The following is a 26,965-nucleotide window of genomic DNA, read 5'->3' as shown; positions in this document are numbered from 1 at the left end:
TATAAGTTGCATAACCAAACTTCAATTTGCATATATCCATTATTAAATATCATCTAATTCTAAATTAATTCATTCGAGTACTAGTACTATAATAACAATAATGATGGTAATGACCAACTTGATGTGCCATTATTAATTAGTTCAAAAACCAATCAGCAGTAATCATTCTCTTTAATTACTTTGGTTCATTATATTCCTAGCTAGCGCATATATATTAATCTCAGGATGACTGAACAAATTAATAATAATATTTAAGCAGAAGCTAGGCAAGCAAACCTGCTGCAACAGAGAGAGAGACAGAGAGAGAGAGATTCATATAAATCCATGGACTCCATTCATTTATGGATGTAGAAAGCACTTAATTGGTACCAACATTATAAATACAGTACTAGTACTGGTAGACGTACAAAACTATTTTTATACACTGATCACCACATGCTAGCTAGCTAGGCGAGCAATATATAATATATATCCATGCAAGTACTTGTCTACTACTATAAAGAAGAAGCCCAAAAAAAAAAAAAAAACTACTGTAAAGAAGGTAGAAAACCCCAAAGTCCTTTCGAAAGCAAGAACCTAAACCAATCTAATGCTCACTTACATTGACATCTCTACATTAGTATTGCATAGCGCATGCTGTCGTTTACCATGAGATGATTCATCTCTGAAAGCTGTGCAAACTCACCTGACACCCACACCCCGTCGGTACCATTCACATGTGGGTGTGAAAAGCACGAAAGAATCGAAATCGGAACTCGCACAACGCTGTATATAAGCGAAAAGCCATTCCATCCATTTTGTCTACGCCCATAGATCGGCAACTGATCACGACCTCCATTTCCACCTGCAAACATACTCTCATCGGCGACTCTTGGGCTCTTCTTTATGTTTTGGAGGTTTCGCCTCACTGCTGCCAGCATACGCCACATGATCTTTGTAGTCAAAGGGACGAGTGCGGGGATATATATGTATATTTTTAGACCCTTTGCCGGACTTTGTCAAGAGATGGAGATGGAGATGGAGAAGGGGGTGGTTTCAAGTTTGGAACTTGGAGGGCAAAGTTCTCTCTGCACTCTATGTGGCTTTTGATAATGGAAATTTGGTGGTGGTGTTGCTAGTGCTAGTGTTTATCACAAAGGTTAATGGGTGCCTTTTAAGGACCTTCACCTGTGAGTGTTTGTTTTTTTTTTTTTTTTTTTTCTTTTCCCCCCTCTACATATGTGGGGTCTTCCAAAGCCAACATGCCGACAAATCTGCCCAATTATACACATTATACAAAGCTTTCAATTAGGTTTCTTTTTTCTCTCTTTTTTTCCATTTTTCGGAGCTATCAATTATGATCACTAAATTTAGCAAATGGATTAATTGAAAATTTTATGGTATCTTTAAGGTTTCATTTGAGTACAGACCAAGGGTCCCCAAACATACATATGCTTCAGACAAAAGAGAGAGAGAGAGAGAGAGAGAGAGAGAGAGAGAGAGAGAGAGAGAGGAAAAGATGGAAGAAGATATTATCAAACCGGACTGATTCATTAGAAAAAAATCAAGTAATTGATCAGAGAATCATAGCCACCTGATGTGATGTCTAAATCTTTATCTAAACAAGTTGGTCCAACGTATAGATACCAATTTTATAATTAGAGTGATGCTAAGTTGTGGACCCAATTTGGACAGTGCAGGAGAATCAATACCAGTGTATGTAATTCTGATAGGGACCCAATATATGGTTTCACTTCAACAGAGTATTTAACTATTGCTCGATCCACTTGTTGTCATCAAACGCATATCAGCATCTATGCTCACCTTGATCATCAATGCAGACCGACTTCTCTAGATCTGTAATATTTCATGTGTATGGTTATAGATCATCGTCCTCAATTTCTCATCTTTGTGGTCTTTGTTCAACCATTATTGTACTGGCTATTGTCTGGTTTTTAGCTCATAATCTAAGGTAAAACCTTAACTAGATAACTTGTTAATTTAAGTTTTAACATCGCTCTTTATGTTCTCAAAGTTTCTTCATTTGGAACACATGTATGAGAAACAACAGATCAGCTGTTGACAGGAAAAGAAAAAAGTAATTAATTTTCAAATTATTTTTGGACCTATTCTTTCATTAATCTATATATATATTGTCTTCCTCGCATGAGATGCATCATGTATTGTGTGCACCTTTATCTTAATCATGTGTATATGTATTGTGTGTATCTCTCATAGGAATACACTAGAATCCTTAGTGCAGCACCAGACCAAATGATTAGAGTTGTAAAACAAAACTTTATCCTCTAATCAACTTTAAAAATGTCATTATTATAAAAAAAACAAATGCTTCTTGCAATGGCCATTGAAACCAAAAAAAATAATAATAATGGCCATTGAAACCGAGTATGCAAGTCAAAAGTCATTTTTCTTTGAAATGAAGTCAAGTAGCACTATAGGGAGCTTGATTAAATTATAAGACAATGGAATATTATGCCATTAGAAGTTAACCGGATTTGGATACACGCATGAGCTTGGCTAGGCCCACAACTTTTGACGCACCACACCCACATACGGATAACTACTGTCCTCATTTTGGTTTTTGAGTAATGGTGAAGACGCGTTAAGTTAGTCTTCAGTGATCTCACAAGCACGCAGAAACATGTCAAATTTCCAAGTTTTATGCCTACCTAGCTATAGTACTTTTGAGCTTGTGTGAGACGTCTAAGCATGCTTGATGGAAAGAAGCCTGCAAATTAAAACGTTCTTTATGTTCTTGACGTTGGGGCACTTTCTTTCTGAGATACATGAAAACAAGTAATTTTCCTCCGTTGATCACAAGACAGATCGAGTACAGAAGGCAACAATTTGATTTCAATCATCAAAACATCAGTATCATCTTTCCAAAAAATTGAAGCAAAAATAAATATGCAACATCAACTATATATCAACATCCTAATAATTAATAGTACTGGAGCCACAGTAAGTCGTAAGAAAAAGCTTGACGAGTATTTTACTTGCCATATATACGCTCCCTTCCAGGGCTTTGGCCGCAATACTACCTCTGTGCTTAAAAATCAACAGGTGCTTTGAGTCCAAAATAGACAGTAGAAGCAATCATGCCAAATACCCAACCTTTTGATCAAGACTGGAAAAAAAAAATATTGAGGTTGCATCAGTGTAATGTTTCTAGCTTAAATCTCTGACATCTTGTTTGAGAATCAGTCTTTGCATGGCACTAATGATCTTGTATTTTTTAAAATATATAAAGGGATTAATTCAGCCAATTAAACTACCCCTTCACTCTTTGTTGGCACTAATAAACTTTTATCCTTGAGCCTTTTGTTCTGGAAAAGTAAGTTGTTCTTTATTAGTTTTGGTAGTTCTGCTCTAGGTGGGATGCCCCTTTGCCTTCTTATTGGACTGCTCTTACTTATGGTTGTGTGGATTTGCTTCTATTGTTCTTGGTAATGCTGGTTGGTGGCTCGTTTTGAAGTGCTGCCATTGCTTTCAAAACTTGGTGTGGTTGTGGCTGGGTTCTCTGTCCCCTTGTAGTGGATGTACTCTCTTCTTTGATGGTAAACTTAAGTCTAGTTTTTAGTCCAGCCTTGTGCTGTTCGTGGTGGAAAAGGTCATGTAATTAGGCCTAGCTGTTGTGGTGGAAATGTAAGCCTGCTGTGTTGGAGGTGGGAATGATTATATTTATTCAAGCTCTTTTGAATACTGGTTGCTGCACTAGATGTTTCCGGCTGTGCAAATTGCTGTACATGGTTTTGTTTGTTCCCTTTGAATGACAACTCTTGTACCTTAAGTTATGCTGTATTTCTGTTATTAATTGTTGTCTTTCCTAATTGTATATTTTCTTCATTTGGAATAAGATTACCATACTCGTCCAAAAATAACAAAAGGTGAATAAAATAGATAAAGCATTGATTACAAATTAGAATACAAAGGGAAAAGAAAGGGAATATTGCCAAAGCAAAAGATTCAAAGAAAAGTACCTAATCATCTCTCTGAAAAGCACGACATCCAGAATAATTCTTGAGCGGCTGCGTTGCATAAACCACCAACTCATGTTACACTTTTTACAGACTAAGCATGCAACTTTAAATTGAACAATGTGTAACGGAACAAAATATTTTCAAATTAACAAAACAAAAAAGCTTCAAAACAGAGACACCTAAAATGTGAGTTTATCGGAGACCAATCAATAGGGGACATGTAAGCCTTCCATGCCATGTTAATGTGGGGACGCATACAGGGTCATCTTTTTTTGTCCTTCCCGATCTAGTCTCTCTCTCCTTCGTTCTCGATTTCCTCTCTCTCCTTCGATAATTTCTCCTGAACCCCTCTCGATCTACTCTCTCTCCTTCGATTTCAGAATCGCTTCGATCGACTCTCCCTCTCTCTCCTTCGATAAGAGGGAACTTTTCCATAAGTTACACTATCCCCAAACACCATCTCCACCAATCAAAGCCCACCACCTACACTCTCAGCTTTTCTCTCTCACTGGCTAAAGTTCTTGAGCAAAAGTAGATTCATTCCTTGAAGCTTACCAACCTGTTTTTTCAGCTTCCCTCAATTTTCTCTCTTTCCCTTCGTAGTTTCAGTTGTTTTTTTTTTTTTCCTTCTCTTTGTTGCTGATGCCATAAGGAAAAGGGAGAGAGAATAGATCTTTAGCAGCTTTTTTAAACTGCTTCAAATCCTCAAGAGTTCAGAGTCTCCCTTGTTTTTCGAATTTGGTTATTTTTCCTACCTTGCTTTGTTTCATGGTTCCTTCTTAGTTCCTTTCGTGAGGAGTCAACTTGTTTTTCTTTCCCAATTGAGATATGAAGTGGTTGCAGCCAAAGATACAAATGTTAGTTAGCTCTAACTTATAAAGTTCTTTCTTTTTTCTTTTTCTTTTGGGAAAGTCTTACCTAAAAGCCCTACTCTCCTAGACTTCTGATCATTCCTAGTTCAATTTCATGGAAGTTTTCTTGGTCTTCACTCTATAGTTCTATTTCTTTATTTTGTGTTCCTTGGAATTCCACTGGGTTTAGACCTCAGCAGTGGTTTTAGGGTTTCAGAATGGAGCAGCTAAGTTATTTTCCTTTTGAATTTGTTTTTGTGGGATTTTCTTTGATTTTTGAAAAGGTGGGTCTTTTCTAGATTTCTCAAGGGTATGCCTACGCATAAAAAGGTATTCTGATTCCTTTCAAAATGTCTCTTGATTTAACACTAATATTATTGCTTTAAAACCTCCACCACTCTGCATTTTCCTGTCTGGGTTCTACTTCTCCCCTCTTGCTCTGTCTTTCTTCTTTTTCACCAATTCAAAATCTTGGTGGCTTCGATGAGAGGCAGTGAGGGTCTCCTCTTTCAGATCTAGTGAGAGAGCAGAGAGAGAGGGAGCAGAGGTTTTCTCTTTTGACAGAGAGAGATCGAGAGCAGAGAGAGGGGGGAAAGGGAGAATCGGATCTAGTGAGAGAGGGGGAGGGGAGGTCATGTGCGCTCGCTTACGTGTCTATTTCTTACTGGTCTCCGATATTCTAACTTTATAGGAGTCTCCAGCCTGAAGTTATTCTCTTAACAAAATGGTACTAGCATGCTTCCATGGCTACAAATATATAATACGTACGTTGGGGCACTTCTATAGTGGAGTATGCACTTCTATAATGGAGTATCATGCAATCATTTTTAGGCATTTTTTCTCCACTCATTTTGATTGTAGGGAGTACATATTTGTACCAAATACATACTATATAATCATTAGTTCAAAGTGTTCTAATTGAATATCACCAACTTCTGGGGTCTATTGTTTTCCTTGAGATACAAAGTGGTCCGCAATTCACCTCAAAGATGAAGGGAAGAGTGAGTTGGCTGTAATTTCCCCTCTTCGTTTCAGAGATTTGACCTAGCCACGAGGAAATCATAATAGCTCTGGGGAATATCTGCGTGGTAACATGAATGAAAAGTCTTGGGCTCGATTTGACAGTTACTGTAACACTCGAGCCTAGTCAAGCTCGCTTTACAAAATTTTTGAGTTTATGGGTAAGAAAAGCTCACTACGGGTTAACTAGTGTTTTTTTTTTTTTACCTCTAGCCCGGATTTTTTTTTTTTTATTGGCGGATTATGATTTTTCAATAGGTTGGATAATTAGGTTTTGAATCTTTTGGTAAACCAAATAGATTTTCACCGGAAAAATTTATGGGACAAGTGTAATTTTTTCAGGTTGAGTTGAGGTCCAAAACTTAAAAAGGCCATGCATTAACCCCGTTCAATATCCAAGTCGTGGGCCAATTATTTTCGTGTTAAAGAGCCCTAGCCCATGAAAATAATTTCAGACTCCACATTTGCGTCTGTTTAGTCACTGCATGCACGCCACTCTCTCATCTCTAGGGTTTTCTTCTGGTCATCCTTTCCTCTATATATACACGTACGATTAGCCCTCAGTCTCATGTACATAGTTTTCACCTTCAACGTTTATACTAGAGTTGCCGCCGCTAGTCCTTCTCATCAAAGAAGGCCAAACCGAGACCCCCACTCCACTGCCGCTATCAAGGCTTGTCCGGGACGACTAGTGGAATGTCCGTGGTGTTGCTGTGTTAGAAATCCAACCCCAACCCCATGCGTCCCAGCCACCATTAGCACCACCACGAGCCACCCATCTCATGGAAAAACCCGGTCGTTGTCCCCTATTTTAGCCCCCGAAAATAGAGCAACAACAACCCAATGCCTTTTTCGTTCAAAGCCACCACACACGGTGCCAGCCCTTCCACGTCGTTACCACCGGCACAGAAAACTTCGACGGTCACTCCACGTTGGTCCTTGCCTGCCGCGTCCCTCTTGGTAAGCCATCGACGGCATCTTTGTGTCACTCTCTCTCAGTTTACTCTATCATTTTCACGTATTTTTCTCTTGTCAATGGGTCTCTTTCTCATTGCTTTATCTCTTTGTACTCAGCCATCCGGACGCCAGCGTATCCACCGTAAACAACTGCCCAGCTCGCCGCCTCCGTGCCCTCCATCGCTCAGTGAGTATGGCTCCATACGAAGTTATACCGCTATGTATGAATTTCGATTATTCTAAAAGAGCCCTTATGTGTTTTGTTTAATCCCTATAATACCCTTATCATTAGACTAATTATAGGTTGATCATATTTTGGTCTGTATATAGTTTTAAATTCAAGATTTTATAAAGAAAATAAATAAAGATTTGAGATATATTATTAGTGATAATATATTTTTAGAAGTACATTGTAAGTGCAAGTTTTTATTTTAAATCCTGCAAAAAAAAAAAAAAACTAATTAGTCTTTTTTTTAATTAAATGAAATTTTTACTTTCCTAATTTTTAATCAGCTTTGTTATAATTATATTAAGAGAAATTTTAAACTAGAGATGTATTTTGTGGCATAGTTGTATTTAGTATAATATTATTATGTAATTTAGAAGTGACCTAGTGTATAATAGTAAGAGGAATTATGTGGGTATTGAGGAATTTGGGAAGTTATGATACTTTAGGGCTAAGAGAAATTTTAGGTCTTGAGAAATTAAAATAGGTTATTTTAAAAGTTTAGGCTTAAATATCGAAATACGTACTTGATTGAAAATTTATGGGACTTATGTGATTATTTTATAGATGACGATTAATTATTGTTCGGCATTTTGAGGAAAATTCTGAAAAAGTTAAGAAGTCCAGGTAAGCGGGGTTTCTATACTAGACTTTGCATAAAAATAAAATTGATTTTTGGAAAAGTATGCATAGTTGCTTTTAAAAAGAAAATTTGAACTACCACAATTATTTGTTCTGCATTACTCATGAAATTCTATATAAGAATAAAGTAATTTCTGGCATGACTGGTGTAGACATGAGCTATTTTGGCATTTTATTTCTGAACTATACAAAAAAGAGAGGATATGAAACTCTGCGCATAAATTATATTTTTTTGTGATAAGATTGTATTTTGTTCTAAAGATGTTCTGTACTCTAATATGATATAATGTGATTTTTGAAAACATCTGGTATAACATTCTGTTTTTGTTTCTGTTCTATTCTTACCTTACCACTGGTGTAAAACTGTGGCCTCTGTTCGGGTTGATACCAACTTTTCTGTTTCTGGTGCACCCACTTTGGAAACAAAGTAGTTTTCTGTGTGGTCTTTCCTATGTGCACACTTGGGACTTCGAGAATGAATAAGAGGAAGATTCACATTTTATTTCTGCTCGGTTAACTATCGGGGTTTGCATAACCCTACCACTGAGGTTAAACATGGTCTCTATTATGATATGATAAGATAAGATGAATATGTTCAGTTGTGCTCTGCCAAAGGAAATTTTGCATAGAAATGTTTTCTGGAAGTTTTGCTCTTATATTTTTGGTAATATGCTATGATTTTGCATTCTGAAAATAAGTATTCTGATTCTTCATTTTGAAAGAAAATATTTTGTTCAGCATTCTGAATTCTTATAAATGTTCATATTTACACACTAGTATATGTTTTTTGCTTACTGAGTTGTTGATAATTCAGCCCTTATCTCCAAATATTTTTCAGATAATTTTGATGGTTCAGCTAGAGAACAAGAGTAGAAAGTTTTAGTAAGGTGTGATGATCGTTGTGGAATAAGTGCATGAGGGTACAAGTGTTTATTTGAGAATTGTAGTTAGTAAATTGATTTATTTTCGAGTCTTTGGAGAGTTTTTAATTTATATTATTGAGAATTTCTTTAGTGTCCCTATGAATGAACATAAATATTTGGGTTGAGTAAATGAATTAATATTTTATGAAGTTTTCTAGATTTTATAGTTGTGTTATTGAAGTTGATATTAAGTATTAAGAGCTAACTCTCTGGACCTTCGGGATCGAGGTGCTACACGGGGTGTTACAGTTACTATTCTTACCACTGGACTCTGGCCGAGTTAGAAATCATTTGATCTCGGCCTCCTCCTGGAAATGGTTGAATTCACTTGTTTTGGAGATGGCGAGCATGTTTAAATTAATTCCATTGCTATTATTATTACTACAGTAAAGTATCCAAGATGTGTAATAGAACATATAAAACGTACATGGATTTACTAATTGGGCTCTTGCAACAATAAAGGTTGGTTTGAGTAAAAAGAATTGAGCTAGCTGAATGTACAAAACATCTTCTTTTGGGTTTGGAACCAGATTATGAGAGTGATGCATGTTGACTTTATTTGTGGTATTACGGGCTGCATTCCTGCAGCTATTTAATGATGATGATAGATTAAGCATTTTATAAACCATGAACCGCTTGAAATAGGCCCATAATTTGTCCAATTACTCCATTCTCCTTCATGTGCCAAAATATAATATCCTTTAATTAAGGAGGCTAATTAAACATAGAATATCTTGCCATTGCCAGTAGACATGTTTTATTGCTCTAAAAAGTCTATAAACTTCGGTTTGTGTGTTGTTTGTGTTTGCGTGACAGATTTGTCATCTCACCTTGTGGCTTGACCACCTTTGCCATAACTTCCACAGCATAAATCCATCATGCATGCTTCTCTTTTAGATAGGACAACACTATAGGTCTTCTTCCTATTTACACGAGTCAACTCGAGATAGGACAACACTATAGGTCTTCTTCCTATTTACACGAGTCAACTCGTGTTCATAAAATGACTACACGAACCATGAACCAAATTTTTAAACTCAAACAGTTATATCTAGTTTCCAAACACCCTCAAACCAAACTCATTGAATTAGCTTGTGTGAGTCAAGCTGTGAATCATTTTTAGTGGCGTGATGTTATGTCCAATGAGCTTACAGCTCTGATGAGGCATGGAACTTGGGAATTAGTTTCATCTCCTCCAAATTGCCAACCAGTAGGCTATGAATGGATGTTTAGGGTAAAAAGAAAAGTTGATGGTTCTGTGGATAAGTTCAAAACCCAACTTGTTGCAAAAGGCTACAATCAACATCCTGGGCTTGATTACAAAGAAACATTTAGCCCAATCATGAAACCTGTCACCATTCACACTGTTTTTACTATAGTTATAATGAATGGTTGGAATTTCAAGCAAATGGACATTAATAATGCATTCTTGCATGGGAAATTCACTGTGATAGTTTATATGTTGCAACCTCCTAACTTCAAAGATGTGTCCAAGCCCAATCATGTGTGCAGGCTGCGAAAAGCAATTTATGGGCTTAAACAAGCCCCTTGGGCATGGTATACACCTTGAAGAATGCTCTTTTGGAGTTTGGTTTTCACAACTTCGGGTTGCGCTGTCCAGCTACCACGCCACGCGTCCGTACCAAATGTCATCTCTCCTCCACAGCTTGAGCTGTCGTTTTCACCTTTCTTCCACCCGTGTGACACGCGGCCTCGCAAACTGCCGTGCTTGGCCTATAAATAAGCCATGGGTTCCTCATTTTAAACATCTCCATGATTCTTTCTCCTTCTTGTATTATGTTTTTCCCATCTTGATTCTTAGTTTATAATTTTGTGTGGTGAATTTTGGTTGAAAATCCGAGTGTGTTAGAACAATTTTGCCGTGCGTCACCGTGAGTTTTACCCTGCGCCGCCGTGAGCACTGCTGAGTGCCGCCGTTGAGCCGCCATCTTGAGCAACGCCCTTTCACTTGATCTTTCAGATTATTTCCAATCTTCGTGTGTATGTAATTTTCCAGTTTTATTAATAAAGTTGTTGTAATTGTATTTTGTAAACTGTCATTTCTAATGTAACTGTTGATTGTAATGATTTGTTGAAATTGGGTCATGGGCCGGTTTGGAGGACGGGATATGACGTGTATTGTGAAATGGTGAAATTGTAAATAAATGATTAATTTTATAAATGAATTATATATTCCTATTAAATGATTTAACTGTATATTTATGGTTTTATTAAAATGTGTTGTGATGTTACGTGGTCTGTTGCATTGATTACTGAATATTTGGGTGCGTGTGTATCACGACCCCAAGCCGAGATGGGGTATTATCTCGGTGGAGCTCCTCTGGTCACACGGGAGCATAACAGACTGACGTGACATCCCCTGAGTTGTCGCAAGGTGACAACGGGAATAGACGAGACGGTAACGCTCTCGTACCGATTCCGTGACCTTTTGGCTGGCGAGGTTAGGGGATGCTTGGCCATGTACGCGCTGGGCGCAAAATTGGGCATTGCTCGTTTCGAAGTCTCATGCACGGACGTTACCCGTGATGTGACGAAGAGAGCCAGGGTGTGCGGACAGTCCATAGGGGAGATTGTGGTGCATGCGTAATTTCATAATAAATATGATTGGGACCAAAAATAGGATTTTTGGTGTAAGTATAAAAATGATATTTTTGGGAAGTTGAATGTGGGTTGTTATTCTGTCCGTATGGGGACGCATGTTTATATAAATGTGTTTTAAATCTCTTGGATGTTGTTTTGGTTAATTACTTGCTGAGATATCATAATCTTATTGTGGTGTTTTATCCTACGGTTCCGTTTTATGGTGCTGTAGAGTTTGACGCAGAGCCCGAGTATGAACTTGAAGGACCGACTCCGCCAGAAACTTAAGTTGCTGATATGTTGTTTAGCGTTTTGGGATTTGTTTCCCTTATGTTATTTGTTTTCTTTAAATTATCTGTCGGAAGACTGTAAAATTCTTGTAAAGTTATTTTACTGCTTTTTGTACAATTCTAGTACTTAATAAAGAAAGACTTTTTATTTTCTCCGCTGCAAATATTATGGTGTACATTTATTGTATGTTGTACACACTTTGAGCACTGGTCGTTGGGGTGCGTGATCCTTGTGGTCATCATTCCAATGTCACGAACTCCACAAAAATAACACGTGGGGGTTGAGAGCGTCACAGGTGGTATCAGAGTGGTCTGGCTTTGGGTAAAACCGTATAAATACCCAGGTACAGTACCAGAAAATTTTATTGTAATTTAAAAATATCGAGTTTTAAAAGGGCACGTTTTTATCAGAAAGATGGACTGATCAGGAATGTCACATCCAGAACCTGAGACTAACTTGTCTTGTACTGATGGGAATCTCGCCATGGCTAGAGCTTTAACCCGTATGACAGAATTTCTTCAACAGAATTTTCCGCCGCAAATGGAGCAACAGAATGGTTGTCCGTACGAACGCTTTTTAGCTCATAGGACCCCTGCTTTTTCTGGACAAGAGGATCCACTTCGTGCTGGAAGGTGGATTAGTGATCTCGAAAAGACATTTGAGATCTGTGGGTGTAGTGAAACTCAGAAGGTGTTATACGCAAGTTACCTGTTGCAAGGTGATACGACTGCTTGGTGGGGGACCAAGCGAGAGCTTCTGGAAATGGAGTTAGGATCAATTGCAGCGGTATCTTGGCCGCGGTTTAAAAAGGAATTCAATGATCGTTTCTTTCCGAACACTATGAGGAAACAAAAGGCACGAGAGTTTAACAATTTAGTGCAAGGGGAGATGACGGTCGAGCAGTATGCCCAGAAGTTTATAGAACTCAGGAAGTTTGCTACACATTTGATTGCTACAGAGGAGATGCGGATCGAGCGATTTCAGGAGGGTCTACGGCGAGAGATCCGTAGACAGGTTGCTTGTTTGCAAATTTTGACTTTTCAGCAATTAGTAGAGGTTGCTTAGATTGCAGAGCGGGAGTTTATTGATCCTGTTGCTGCTCCAATTGGGCAAAAGAGAAGAGTTTTCGGGGAAGGAAGTTTGGGATCTGCACCTAAGTTTATTTCCAAGACTGGGGCCCGACCGCAGATGGCCACCGGAGTACGAATGGGGGGTCGAGTGCTAGTATGTGGCAAATGCAATAGGTCGCATGTCGGCGAGTGCCACATGTCTAAGATTCAGTGTTTCAGATGCGGGCAAACGGGACATCTTGCTTGCAGCTGCCCTACCATGATGCAGGTGAACCGAGGCAGTTGCCAGTTACCGTGGTGAGAGGACTACCCTAAGACCAACTGTTCAAGCTAGGGTCTACGCAGTGACACCTGGTGAGGTAGATGATGAAGCTTAGGAAATCCAAAATGCTGGAGTCATCACAGGTATAGATTTCTATCCAATCATTTGAAGTTACTTTACTGGGTGTTTTGTTTTGTTAGATTTAATTGGTAGTTTTAAATCTTTTTAGGTAGAACTCGACTGTATGATTATTATGCTTGCACTTTGTTTGACTCGAGAGCATCTCAGTCGTTCATTTCTGCCACGTTTGCACGGATGTGCAACCTGGTCTTTAAACCTTTATCACAGTCTTTGGTAGTGAAGTTACCAAATGGAGAGACTGTGTGGTGTTCAAAGGTTTCCCTAGGTTGTCCTTTGGTTATTAGTGGAATGACTCTTAAGGCAAATTTGATAATGTTTAAATTACTTGAGTTTGACATTATTTTGGGAATGGACTGGTTATATCAGTATTTTGCCAGCATTAATTGTCGCAGTCAGATAGTTAGTTTTCAACTACCCGGAGGGAAGTATTTAGAGTTTATAGGAAGTAAGGTAAAATCAAAACCTGTAGTTATATCTGCCATTCAAGCAAGCAGGGACTTAGCTAATGGGGCGGATGCCTTTTTGGTTCATGTGGTGTCTGCACTTTCGGAAAAGAAATCTGTAGCAGATATTCCGATTGTAAAGGAATTCTCTGATGTATTTGTGGATGTTTTGCCCGGCTTGCCACCTGTTCGTGATTTGGAGTTCGCCATCGATCTAGAATCTGGTGCGGCACCAATTCATAAGGCTCCGTACCGAATGGCGCCAGCAAAGTTAAAAGAGTTGAAGAGTCAATTACAAGAATTGGTAGATAAGGGGTTTATTCAGCCTAGTTTTTCACCTTGGGGAGCACCAGTGTTATTTGTTAAAAAGAAGGATGGTACCCTTAGAATGTGTATAGATTACCGAGAACTCAATAAGGTAACCATTAAGAATAAGTACCCCCTACCTCGGATTAATGATTTATTCGATCAACTCCAGGGTGCAACTTTTTTTTCAAAGATTAACTTAAAGTCGAGATACTATCAATTAAGGATAAAAGATCAGGTTATACCTAAGACTGCCTTTAGGTCTAGGTTTGGGCATTATGAGTTTAAAGTGATGCCTTTTGGATTAGCCAATGCTCCTGCAGCATTTATGGATATGATGAATAGAGAATTCCGATCTTATATGGATTCTTTTGTGATAGTTTTTATTGATAATATATTGGTCTATTCTCAAGAACCGGAAGAGCACGCCAGGCATCTTCAATTGGTTTTGGGTAAGTTGAGAGAACATCAACTTTATGCAAATCTGAATAAGTGTGAATTTTGGTTGGAAGAGATTAAATTTCTTGGTCATGTTATGTCCCGGGATGGAGTAGCAGTTGATCCAAGTAAGGTCGAAGCTGTATTGGCATGGCCACGTCCTTCAACGGTGCACGAAATTCGAAGTTTTTGGGACTTGCTGGTTATTATCGCAGGTTTGTGGAAGGTTTTGCTCAATTGTCTAGACCTCTCACTACTCTTATCAGGAAAAATGTGGAGTTTGTTTGATCCGACAAATGCGAGAAGAGTTTTCAGGAGCTGAAGAAGAGGTTAACTACAGCACCTGTTTTGGCACTTCCGGAACCTCAAAAGCCGTTTGTGGTTTTTAGTGATGCTTCCAAATTTGGTTTGGAATGTGTTCTTATGCAGGAGGGAAGAGTTGTAGTGTATGCATCCCTCCAACTGAAGGATCATGAGAAGAATTATCCCATGCACAACTTGGAGTTAGCAGCTGTGGTTTTCGCTCTCAAAATTTGGCGGTACTATTTATATGGTGAGACTTGTGAAATTTACACTGATCATAAGAGCCTTAAACATCTTTCCTCGCAGAAAAATCTTAACATGAGACAAAGAAGATGGTTAGAGTTAATCAGTGATTATCAGTGTGAGATTAAGTACCACCCAGGAAAAGCAAATCTAGTTGCAGATGCACTAAGTCGGAAGTCTTATTCAGTTGATGAGGCTGAGTCATCAGGGTTAGACTCTCTCCTTTCTGGAATAAGGAGACTTCTTGCTGCGAGTTCACAGTAGGAAGAGGTGTTGACTTCAATTCATGATATCCGAGTTCTTGATTTTGAGGAGTTGAAGACTCTGCAGGAAAATGACTCTAAGTTGTTAGATATTAAAGAAAGAGTCAAGAAGTCACAAGGACCCGCGCATTTCAGTCTAAGCAGAGATGACATTCTTTTATTCCGTAATCGTAGGGTGGTTCCTATAGATTCAGAATTTAAAGAAAGAATCTTGGCTGAGGCCCATGTAGCGCCTTATTCAGTTCATCCTCGAAGTACAAAAATGTACCGAGACTTGAAGAAAAGTTTTTTGTGGGAGGGAATGAAAAAAGACATTGCTTTGTTTATTGCAAAATGTACAACTTGTCGGCAGGTTAAAGTTGAGCATCAGAGGCCCGTTGGCTATCTTCAACCACTCCCTATTCCTGAGTGGAAATGGGACGACATCGCAATAGATTTTGTAATTGGTCTAACAAGGATGCCTAGTAGGAAGAATTCAATCTGGGTTATTATTGATCGGTTGACCAAGAGCGCCCATTTCTTACCTATTTCTAAAACTGATACTTTGGAAACTTTGACTCGGATATATGTCAAGGAAATTGTGCGTCTTCATGGAATACCCAAGAGTATAGTGTCAGATAGAGACCCACGATTCATATCTCACTTCTGGAAGAGTTTGCAAACAGCTTTGGGAACCAAGTTGAAATTCAGCAGTGCTTATCATCCTCAAACCGATGGTCAATCAGAATGCACTATTCAGACTCTTGAGGATATGTTGCGAGCTTGTGTTTTGGATTTTAAGGGAAGTTGGAAAAGTCATCTGTCGCTTATAGAGTTTGCTTATAATAACAGTTTTCAAGCAACTATTCAAATGGCCCCTTATGAAGCTCTTTATGGGAGGAAGTGCAGATCTTCCTTGTTTTGGGATGAAGTTGGCGAAGGGAATCTACTTGGACCAGAAATTGTTCAGGAGATGAAAAATCAGGTTCAAATTATAAGAGACAAGATGGCAGCTGCACAGAGTCGTCAGAAGAGCTATTCGGACACGAGGAAAAGAGATTTATTATTTGAGGATGGTGATTGGGTTTACCTCAAAGTTTCTCCAATGGAAGGCGTTAAGCGTTTTGGTAAGAAAAAGAAACTTAGTCCGAGATATGTTGGCCCTTTTCAGATTCTGGAGAAGGTTGGACCAGTTGCTTATTGTATTGCCTTGCCAGAACATTTTGGAGAGATTCATGATGTTTTCCACGTGTCGTCATTGAAGAAGAGTTTTGGTCAGCATGAGCCACGTTTCGTTGATCCAGGGAGCATTCAACTCCGGTCTGATCTCACATATGAAGTTGTTCCAACTCAGATCTTGGACAGGAAGGAGCAACAATTAAGATCCAAAACGATACATCTAGTTATGGTATCTTGGGGAGATCCTTTAGCTCAGGATTTTTCGTAGGAGAGAGAGAGGCAGACATGAGAAAGTTTTACCCTTACTTGTTCGGGTAGTTTTGAATGTTTGTTTTCTTCTCAAAATTTGTTTTGAGCTTTGTATTGTATTGTATTTTGTTTTAGAATAAATGAAGGAACTTGGCAATTTCGAGGACGAAATTTCTTGTAAGGGGGGAGGATGTGAGATCCCTATTTTTTCTGGGTTTTTAATTATTTATTTAAATATGTTATTGTGTTATTTTATTTATGTTATTTTTAAGTGTATTATTTTATTGTTAATTATTTTGGTATGTTGGGTTTTTAATTTCCTTATTATTATTTATATATATATATATGTGTTAGTATTTTTTTGTGTAATTTTATTGTAGTGATTATTTATTGTGGGCTGTGTGTGAGTGTTTGTTTTTGGGCTTAGTGTTGTGTGAAGCCCGAAGCCCAACTCAGCCTTGTGTGTGTGTGTGATTGAGCCGAAGCCCAGCCCAGCAGGGCCCAGCCCGTGCGGTGATGAAGAACCCAGCCCTTTATTCCGAACGGCGTCGTTTTGGAGGATGACGTCTAGGGCTTCATCTCTTTCTCCCTTGCGCTGCTAAGCTCCTTCTTTCTTCTTTCTTCTTCTGGTTTCTTCCGGTTTCTTCTGATTTCCTTCTTGTTTCAGCAGTTGCCGTGAGCCACCTCCTCCTTCTATTATTTTTTTTCTTCTTGTTGTCGATCAGCTAGGAATTTCGTAGAACTGTTGTCCAGCTGCCACTCCACGCTGCCACCATCTTTCGCCTAGAGCAGCTCTGTGTCGACCGGTAGTGAGCTTCAGGTTGCGCTGTCCAGCTACCACGCCACGCATCCGTACCAAATGTCATCTTTCCTCCACGGCTTGAACTGCCGTTTTCACCTTTCTTCCACCCGTGCGACACGTGGCCTCGCAAACTGCCGTGCTTGGCCTATAAATAGGCCATGGGTTCCTCATTTTAAACATCTCCATGATTTTTGCTCCTTCTTGTGTTATGATTTTCCCATCTTGATTCTTAGTTTATAATTTTGTATGGTGAATTTTGGTTGAAAATCCGAGTGTGTTAGAACAATTTTGTCGTGCGTCACCGTGAGTTTTACCCTCCGCCGCCGTGAGCACCGCCGAGTGTCGCCGTTGAGCCGCCATCTTGAGCAACACCCTTTCGCTTGATCTTTCAGATTATTTACAATCTTCGTACGTATGTAATTTTCCAGTTTTATTAATAAAGTTGTTGTAATTGTATTTTGTAAACTATCATTTCTGATGTAACTGTTGATTGTAATGATTTGTTGGAATTGGGTCATGGGCCGATTTGGAGGACGGGGTATGACGTGTATTGTGAAATGGTGAAATTGTAAATAAATGATTAATTTTATAAATGAATTATATATTCCTATTAAATGATTGAACTGTATATTTATGGTTTTATTATAATGTGCTGTGATGTTACGTGGTTTGTTGCATTGGTTACTGAACATGTGGGTGCGTGTGTATCATGACCCCAAGTCGAGATGGGGTATTATCTCGGTGGAACTCCTCTGGTCACTCGGGAGCGTAACAGACTGACGTGACATCCCCTGAGTTGTCGCAGGACGACGACTGGAACGGACGAGACGATAACACTCTCGTACCGATTCCGTGACCTTTTGGCTGGCAAGGTTAGAGGATGCTTGGCCATGTACGCGCTAGGCGCGGAACTGGACATCGCTCGTTACAAAGTCTCATGCACGGACGTTACCTGTGATGTGACGAAGAGAGCCAGGGTGTGCGGACGGTCCATAGGGGAGACCGTGGTGTATGCATAATTTCATAATAAATATAACTGGGACCAAAAATGGGATTTTTGGTGTAAGTATAAAAATGATATTTTTGGGAAGTTGAATGTGGGTTGTTATTCTGTTCGTATGGGGACGCGTGTTTATATAAATGTGTTTTAAATCTCTTAGATGTTGTTTTGGTTAATTACTTGTTGAGATGTCATAATCTCATTGTGGTGTTTTATCCTACGGTTCTGTTTTATGGTGCCGTAGAGTTTAACCCAGAGCCCGAGTATGAACCTGAAGGACCAACTCCGCCAGAAGCTTAAGTCGCTGATATGTTGTTCAGCATTTTGGGATTTGTTTCTCTTATGTTATTTGTTTTCTTTAAATTATCTGTCGGAAGACTGTAAAATTCTTGTAAAGTTATTTTACTGCTTTTTGTACAATTCTGGTACTTAATAAAGAAAGACCTTTTATTTTCTCCGCTGTGAATATTATGTTGTACATTTATTGTATGTTGTACACATTTTGAGCACTGGTCGTTGGGGTGCGTGATCCTTATGGTCATCATCCCGGTATCACGAACTCCACAAAAATAACACGTGGGAGTCGAGGGCGTCACATGGGCACTCTCAGTTTCTTTCACAGGGTGGAAGTTATCCCCCCTCGGGCAGGTGTTTTTTTATCCCAACACAAGTATGTCCATGACTTACTGTCCAACACTAATATGCTCAGTGCCAAGGAAGTTTCACCCCTCTATCCACCACTACTTCCCTTCATCTCGTTGATGGCACTGCCCCAGTTGATAGCGCTGAGTTTAGGCATGTCATTAGGAGTCTTCAATATCTTTCTTTGACCCGTCCTGACAACTCGTTTGTTGTCAACAAGTTGTCCCAATTTAGGCACAAGCCAACAATCACATATTGGACAGCTACCAAGAGGCTCCTTTGATACTTGAAACAAACTATTTTCATGGTATTCAGTTTACTAAAAGTGTCAATTCTATTTTAACCACTTTTTCAGATGCTGATTAGGCAGGAAATGTTGATGATCGAACCTCCACATCGGCTTACATTTGTTTTCTTGGATCCAATCTCATCTCTTGGAGCTCCAAGAAACAAAGAGTTGTTGCACGTTCCTCAATGAAAGCTAAATATCACACTCTTGCCAATGCTGCATCCGAAACAAGGTGGCTTCAAGCCTTACTTCATGAGCTTGGTTTCTCCCTCAAAGAGCCACCATTGCTGCTGTGTGACAGCCTTGGAGCTACTCATCTCAGTTTCAACCCAGTCCAACATTCTAGATTGAAACACATCCAAATTGACCTGCACTTTGTCCGAGACCTAGTTCAACGTGGTTCACTTCATGTCCGACACGTTCATATTCAAGACCAACTTGTTGATCTGTTGACTAAGCCTTTGTCAAGACAACACACTGATATTCTTCGTAACAAGATTAGACTTGCCGATGGAACCTCAATCTTGCAGGGGCATATTAAGGAAGATTGCCAGAATCACTCACAAGTCAAACAGAAAGTATCAAGTCAACAATCAAGCTGTCCATGATACTCTGCTATCACAACAAATCAAAACTGATTGTATATTCATTGCTGTGATCTTTATAATTCTTGTAACCGTTGCAATTATTTCCTAAAATAGTTTTGTATGCTGTATATATTACATTCTGAATAGTCAATGAAAAGTGTGGGAAAATCCTTTGTCAAACCAATAGTTAGGGCTGTAACCCGATCAACCCGGTTCGTGTTTTGGTCCGACCCGACCCGACCCGCATTCAGAAGGAAACAAACTGATATGGACCGACCCAACCCGAGACTGGAGGAGATAAAACCAAATTAGCTATAGAACAAAACAAGCTCAAATCAGAACAAAACTGCCTTGCCCTCAATGACGATGAATCAGGTAGACAACGTTGTCCTCTCTATCTGTAACTTCTGGGTTAAATTTGTCTATTTCATTCTTGAGCTCAAACCAATAATGGCTTAGGTGGTGGTGCTGTCCCAAACAATTTTTTATCAAAAAATCTTCAATGGTTTGCTGTGTAAGCACCGCAAAGTCATATGATTTACTAAAGCAGCAGCATTCTTTGGTGGGAACTCAACCACCAAGACCGAGATCTGATGCAAATGAGAGTAGACCACCCCCTCTTCAGCTGAGGAAGACACCATCAAGGAGGTACCCTTCGAAACCCCGAAGCTCAAGCCTCCTCAACCTCTAGGTTTCCAATCTACTGCTACTAAGCCTGTGTTCAACGAAGTCAAAGAAAATGACAAAGATAGAGACGACAAAGACAACAAGGACAAGATCGACAAGTTTCCCTCGCCAATAAATATCGCTAGCGACAACAAGATCTCTGAGGATTAAATTTCGACCACTTGTGATGGCATTTATTTAGCCGCATGCAATCCAGAGGCAAAAGATCACTTGAATTCGACTTTGTAATTGTGTAGTGGGTCTTGCACTAATCAGAGGGTGTTTTTAGTTTTTTTTTTTTTTATGATTTTCTAGGGGCTTACGTTGCTGACAGGAAGTTCTTCTTTTGTTTTGCTTTGCTTTTTAATGGGACATGCAGACTTACAGAGGAGTGAGAAGTTAGAACGGTGTAGTCGGTTTCAGCGGGTTCGACCCGCAAGTTAATTCAACCCGTTTTTTCGGGTCGGGTGAAATCGGCTCGCACAGACGGATCGGATCTGAACATTTTCTGCACAACCCTACCAGCAGTGTAATTTTCTATAAACACCTGATAAATATAGAAAGCCAACCTGCACAATATAGGTATTCTCTACAATGACACTATCGACGGTAGGGTACAATCCCATACAGAATCTAAATTTCAGAACAAGGTTTGTATTCAACCAAAGCTCTTAGTACAAAGACAATATTTAGAACCAAAAGTAGCACCTTGGACTCTAAATCCTGTTTTAATCATGAATTTTTGAACAAGAAGGACCACAAAAAGTCAAAAACTCTCGAAATCTAGGATTAAGCCCTATCCTCACCATTGAACTAGGTGTACATGTAGATATTTCTGTACTCTAAACTAAGCAAACACGAAGAATTTGCTTTGTACTGGGTGAGAGACCATTTACTCTACAAGACTTGCCATCCCAATTCGTCATGGAAATTCTTGTTTCCATTTTGTAAGTTTGCATCTATCGAGACCACCCATCAGCCTCTTGCTTAGAATTATTCGCAAGCGATCGAGGAAAACCAGGATAAATGCTCCTCTTGTTTGACCTTCGTACGTCGACAATATCGATTGCCGTGAATCAAGGATTTAAGCTTAAGAAGAAAGCTAATCCCCCTGACTCTGAATTTGGTTTTGTGATGTGAATTCCCAGCTAAAAGGGTTGCTTTGCTTTTGTGAACTTGATAAGGAGGACCCCATATATGTGTGTAACCCCATTTTAAGTGATCAGTACATTACACTTCTAGAATAGCTGGTGCTGGGTTTGTTTCTAGACTTCTAGTTTAGAGATTGAACAATACAAGGTGCTTCGGGTTCTCCGAATAATGAGAACGGAATTCTGAAACAATTATGAGGCCTAGAAATAAAACAAGACCAAATGCACTACCGTCATTAGTTCAATATTCTTCACAGTAACCAAGACTTGCCTAGTTTGATCCTGGCATTGAATTTATCCTTATTTTACAATCTACTTACCAATCGGCTTATGCTTTCCTTAACATTCATTACTTGCTGATCAGGATCAGACTTGTAATTAGATATATAATATCATCTTCCACTTTCATCTTCATTTCATGTGAATGAGGTTGTCTTTTGCTACTTCTAGATGTCTTACAATGGGCAGGTTGACACGGTACTGGTAGACCTTGGAGCAAAGCACTCAGAAGAAAGAAATCCGATCTGTGTTTTGACGATCAGTAAGGATAAATAAATATTTTATGTTGACTGTAATGAATGAGATTGCAGGAAGGTGATTTGTGAGGAAGTAGGTTTATGGGGATGGTAATAGGCTTTCATTAATGGGCCTTCTTGGTACTTAGGAATACCATCTAGCGTTGAGGGAACCCTTGTGTTGAATTCCACGTCCTCCCCCACTCTGACGGTGGACTATGGCATGTTTCACGACCCTGCCAGGCAGTCTGATTGTGATTTTCCTCATTCCATGTATTTTGACGTAATTGTGAGGAAAGATTATGGCACCAAGGGGTATTTGACTATAGATTTTCTAATTATGAAAAATTCTATATTCTATGCATTTATGCAACTCTTATCATATTTTGATGATTATCCCCCAATTTTTGAATTTGTCATTTAAAAAAATAAGAGCCGATCTATGGTTGATGGTACAGATCTATCAATACAGTAAAATGAAAGTGAGATAGGACGGTAATATATGGCTTAACTATTTACTGTTACTGAGATATGTTGTCCGTGACAATATATGATGTGGTTTGTCAGATCTTTGAAATACTGCTGGTGACCATATTTCAATGGGTAATAATTAAATGTCCTTGTGCATCATTCATTGCCCTTTACTTGCTGCACAGGTGGTACGTTCCAAAAGGCTACAATTTCAACATGTTGGTTGACTCAGTTCTAATTCATCATCTTCATTTACTGTGACTAAATAATGCATTACTTATTTGGCTTCCTATGGAAACAAATTGCAGTGGAGAGTTGTTTGCAGTCTGTTTCTTTCTGCAGTCCTCTGAAATTTAGCAAGCAGCCAAGATATGTCCAATTCTTTTCTGAAAAAAACAATGAAATCTGCTAGAATGTGAATTCAGTGAGATTTTCTTGCTGCTGAAGATTTTTTTGCTTTTCTAATTTTTATCTTATTCACTTTGTGAGATAAAATGTCAAACTTGCAACCAAGGAAACTGCTCCTTTTTATGGTTTAACCTCTGTTTGATCATAAAGCAGTAAGCTATTTAAGTTGACAAAAATGATTCAACTGATTTAGGATGAATACTGGTTGTGAGAATTTATTGGTAATTAGGATGATAATTTCTTGAGGAATAGCTACTGCAATTCAACCCCCTTTTTTTTTTAATATTCTTTGAATACTTAAATTATTAACACACTTATTTTGATGCAGAAAAATCATAGAATTCTCATTAATTTACAATCCAAACTGGGTAATTTTTCTCATAGCTCCCAAGAGGCATTCTCATTGACATAACATTCTCATGAGTCATACCAAAACTTGGATTCAGGTAGTGGTGTTCTATGCTGATTTGATAACAAAACTGATGAGCCTCTTTAGTTTGCAACCATGTTGTTGGGGGTATATTGTGTGTGTATATATATATATATATATGTATGTATGTATGTACGTATGCATGCATGTATGTATGAAACTTGTATCGCCTGAAATTCTCCATCACAGGTCGTAGAGGTTAAGGATAATATAATTATTCTGGATTTGGCTTTAAGTCCCTGAGCTGGTGAATATGAGATGATACTTTTTCTGAGACAAAATAATATAAAGAGGAAGATGCCATACCAAAGTACAGAACGCACTGTTGACTTTTGAGATTAGTGGGATGGTGGCCTTTACTTTGGTTTTAAAAACTAGGGAAGATGGGTGTCCAAAAGAAAAGAAAAAAAAAAATATCAGGAAAAACTAGGGGAGTTGGTAGCTTAGCACAGGTCACCTGTGAAAATGTATACATGACAATTACTAACTAAACTTGTCCAAATCCAATTGGACAAGTTTTCCTTTTCTGTATTGCACAATCCAACAAGTGCATGTGGAAAGGTCGACTATAAGTAGGTGAAAACAGCAAAGCAGGTTTTCCCATTTTGACAGATTCATACTTCTATTTTTTAATTAGTATCCATGTGGATTAATTAACTTACTACTTGATCTGGTAAAAGTCTGTGAAATCCTATATCCTGCTAAATAACTTTTAAAAAAATTTCATTACCAAATCTGCTATCATGCACTGGAATTAGGAAGTACCAGCTTTCTTGGAGAATCTAAATAACTATTTTGGAGATTGAAGGAGAAAACTTTTGTTGCATGAAGTAAATAATGAACCCCTTTTTTTACTGCCTTGAAGTCACATGCTTTGTTTTCAAAATGATGCTTAAAATTGACGAAGGTCTTTAAATACACTCAGAATTCTCTGGAATTTTATCCAGCATGCTCTCTTAAGCATCTTGTAGCTCTCTTAGTTTTGAGTTAAAATTAATCTGTCAATATTTTAGCATCCCATTGCCTAACAACCTAAATTACCCGGGTTCTTGACATCTTGTAGTAGGATTTTTATTAAATATCAGTGTAAGAGAGGGGGGGGGGGGAGGAGGAGATGCCATCATGGTCCTTTTGGGCTCTTCTGTAGTTATAGTTGGCTATGTTGCAAGAGATGCTCTTCATTTGTCTTGTCATTTGATCATGTTTGGTGTCTCGGTACATTGCACATACTGTCTTTATTGACTTTTCTCCTAACAAAAATGTCTTTTGTGATAATTACTGCTAGAAAAATTTTCATCAGGATGATCGTCCCACCGGATTGAAGAAGCACCCAAGTAACTCAGAAAAGGGTAAAGAAATTTTGAACACTTGGGGTATACATACAATATTTAAAGAAAGGAAAAAGAATACGTTTATCTTATACAAAATATTCGCCAAAGTAGAGGTAAAGAGAGCATTTTTTTGTTGTTATTCAAGACTTTTATACTGGTGGGTCACTGACAATAAGGCCACCAATTCGATGACATGGGAACTTTGTTTCGTTTTCACTGTAAGGAAAGCAAAAGCCAACCTTTCCTCCAAGAAAATTATTCAACTTTGGCTCTCCCACAATTTCCTTGTGGTTTCCGTCTCTTTGAATATTAATTTGATCTTATCAAAGACTACAATTTTTGATCGGCAGGCTCCTTTTGCAGGCCTTCTTCCTCCCTCGGGAACTTTACTCTTGTGTGTGTCTTCCTTTGTTTCGTAAAACCTCAGCTAGTCATGGACTCAGATTTTGAGAAAGAGAGCGAAAGAAAGAGAAGAAAGGTAGAAGGAGAACCACAACCAAGCAGAATGGAAAGTCTGCCACACGAACTGATCCTCGATATAGTTTCAGGGCTTCCTGTGTCATCCTTGGTGCAATTCAAGTCTGTATGCAAAGGTTGGAGCAAGTTAGCAGGAGATCCTGATCTTGTTAGTATGCACGGTACGCGCATGGCTGAGAACAATCCATGCCTCATCTTCCACTGCGATTATCCTCTCAAGAACCATCTTTACTTTTTAGAGCTCCCAGCTTGCATCGAAAAGAAGGAAAAGGTGAAAAAGCTTCGTGTGCCTTTCTGGAGTGCGATGCCCGAGTTTGATGTGGTAGGCTCATGTAACGGTTTGCTCTGCTTATCTGATTCATTATTTAGTGATGCACTCTACATATATAACCCTTTCACCAGTAATTACCAAGAGCTTCCTAAATCCATACAATACTTGAATCAAGAGTTAGTTTTTGGATTCGGGTTTCACCCCACGACCAAGGAATACAAGGTGATTAGGATAGTCTATTATAAGAATACAGATAGAGGTGGCAACCGGCGTGCCTATAGACTCGCTAACATGAAGTCAGATGTTCAGATTTTCACTTTGGGTTGCTCAAACTGGAGAAGTAAGGGAAAGGTTGCTTATCATCTTCTTCAGTCTCCATCACAAGTCTTGGTTAATGGAAGACTTCATTGGGTCACTTGGCCTCGCAGAAACGACCCAAGGCGCAGCATCATCTCGTTTGACTTAGCAGAAGAGCAATTCCAGGAAGTCCTAACACCTGATTGCTATACTTTAAACAGGCGCAAGTATCATCTGGTGGTTCTAGGAGGTTGCCTTTCTGCTGCGGTTTATTGTAACTATGGGAGATTGGAGATTTGGGTAATGAGAGAGTATGGTGTGAAGGAGTCTTGGAACAAGAAATTCAGCATAGGAAACTACGTGCCTAAGGGACTTGAAAAGGATGTGAACCAATCTTTCAAGATTTCTAAGATTATTTCCAAAGGAAGGTTTGTTCGCGTTCTATGCATCTTGAAGAATGGCGAGATCTTGTTGGAGTACAAAAGCAGAGCTCTGGTCTCCTATGACCCAATAAGTGGGAAATTTAAAGACCTTATGTATCAGGCTATACCTAAGTGGTTTCAAGCAGTTGTTCATGTGGGTAGCCTCAACTGGATTTGACTGGTGCCAGAAGTGCCAAAATGGTAAAGTGGATGATGGTTCTTTCCCTCAGACTTTGCTTCTAACTGAAATCGACCATTCGTTATTTTCTGTATATTGGCTCCCTCTTTTTGATCAGGTTTTGCATTTTCCATCTCCAATGCCTCGCAGGTATGTGACTGTGAACATATGAATGTGACATCTGAGATCTGTGATTGTAAAATTGAAGTCATAAATGTGAAAACCCAATTACATATAGTGAAGATCTGTCACATTACTTTCAATTTTTCCGTATGCTTTTTTTTTTTTAACATTGTAAAATCACCCTATCCAAAGCTAGTCCTTCCTAATCCACCCCTAACCCAAAGAAAAAGCTATAGACAAGAAGTAATGTGAGAAAATTATTACTGTCATACCGTTCTTATGCATGCCTTGAAACAAACATGATGTTAATGCTCGAGAATAAATATACCACGTCAATTGCTCTTGAAACAGCATGAATGCTTTTGTATCATCGCTATGGAATATTTAGCCACAACTTCTGACTCTTTTTGCACTAGTTCATTTTCAGAATTCTCTGTGTTCAGTAAAAGAAACCTTTTTTTCCCTCCACACCAGTTGCCCTTTTCTAATCTTCCATTTTATGTTGCTTCCTGCTTCACCCCATCTATTTAACCAGCTA

General features: G+C 38.8%; 2 protein-coding genes across 2 annotated transcripts; one reads left to right on the top strand and one right to left on the bottom strand.

Annotated features, from left to right (window-relative positions):
• Positions 1-311: 311 nt before the first annotated feature.
• On the bottom strand, positions 312-23,446 carry LOC121251212. Its single transcript, XM_041150575.1, has 2 exons — positions 23,431-23,446; positions 312-974 (listed from the first exon to the last, which is right to left on the bottom strand). Exon 2 carries the CDS (start codon positions 927-929, stop codon positions 612-614), a length of 318 nt encoding a protein of 105 aa, XP_041006509.1. The 5' UTR covers positions 930-974; positions 23,431-23,446; the 3' UTR covers positions 312-611.
• A 1,397-nt stretch (positions 23,447-24,843) lies between these two features.
• On the top strand, positions 24,844-26,541 carry LOC121248469 (F-box protein At3g07870-like). Its single transcript, XM_041146942.1, has one exon. It carries the CDS (start codon positions 25,093-25,095, stop codon positions 26,302-26,304), a length of 1,212 nt encoding a protein of 403 aa, XP_041002876.1. The 5' UTR covers positions 24,844-25,092; the 3' UTR covers positions 26,305-26,541.
• Positions 26,542-26,965: the final 424 nt, after the last annotated feature.

This window comes from Juglans microcarpa x Juglans regia, chromosome 2D (genome assembly GCF_004785595.1).
Source record: "Juglans microcarpa x Juglans regia isolate MS1-56 chromosome 2D, Jm3101_v1.0, whole genome shotgun sequence".
Lineage (NCBI taxonomy): Eukaryota > Viridiplantae > Streptophyta > Magnoliopsida > Fagales > Juglandaceae > Juglans > Juglans microcarpa x Juglans regia.
Note: the sequence above shows the minus strand (reverse complement) of the source record. Positions and strands in the feature narration are given on the sequence as shown.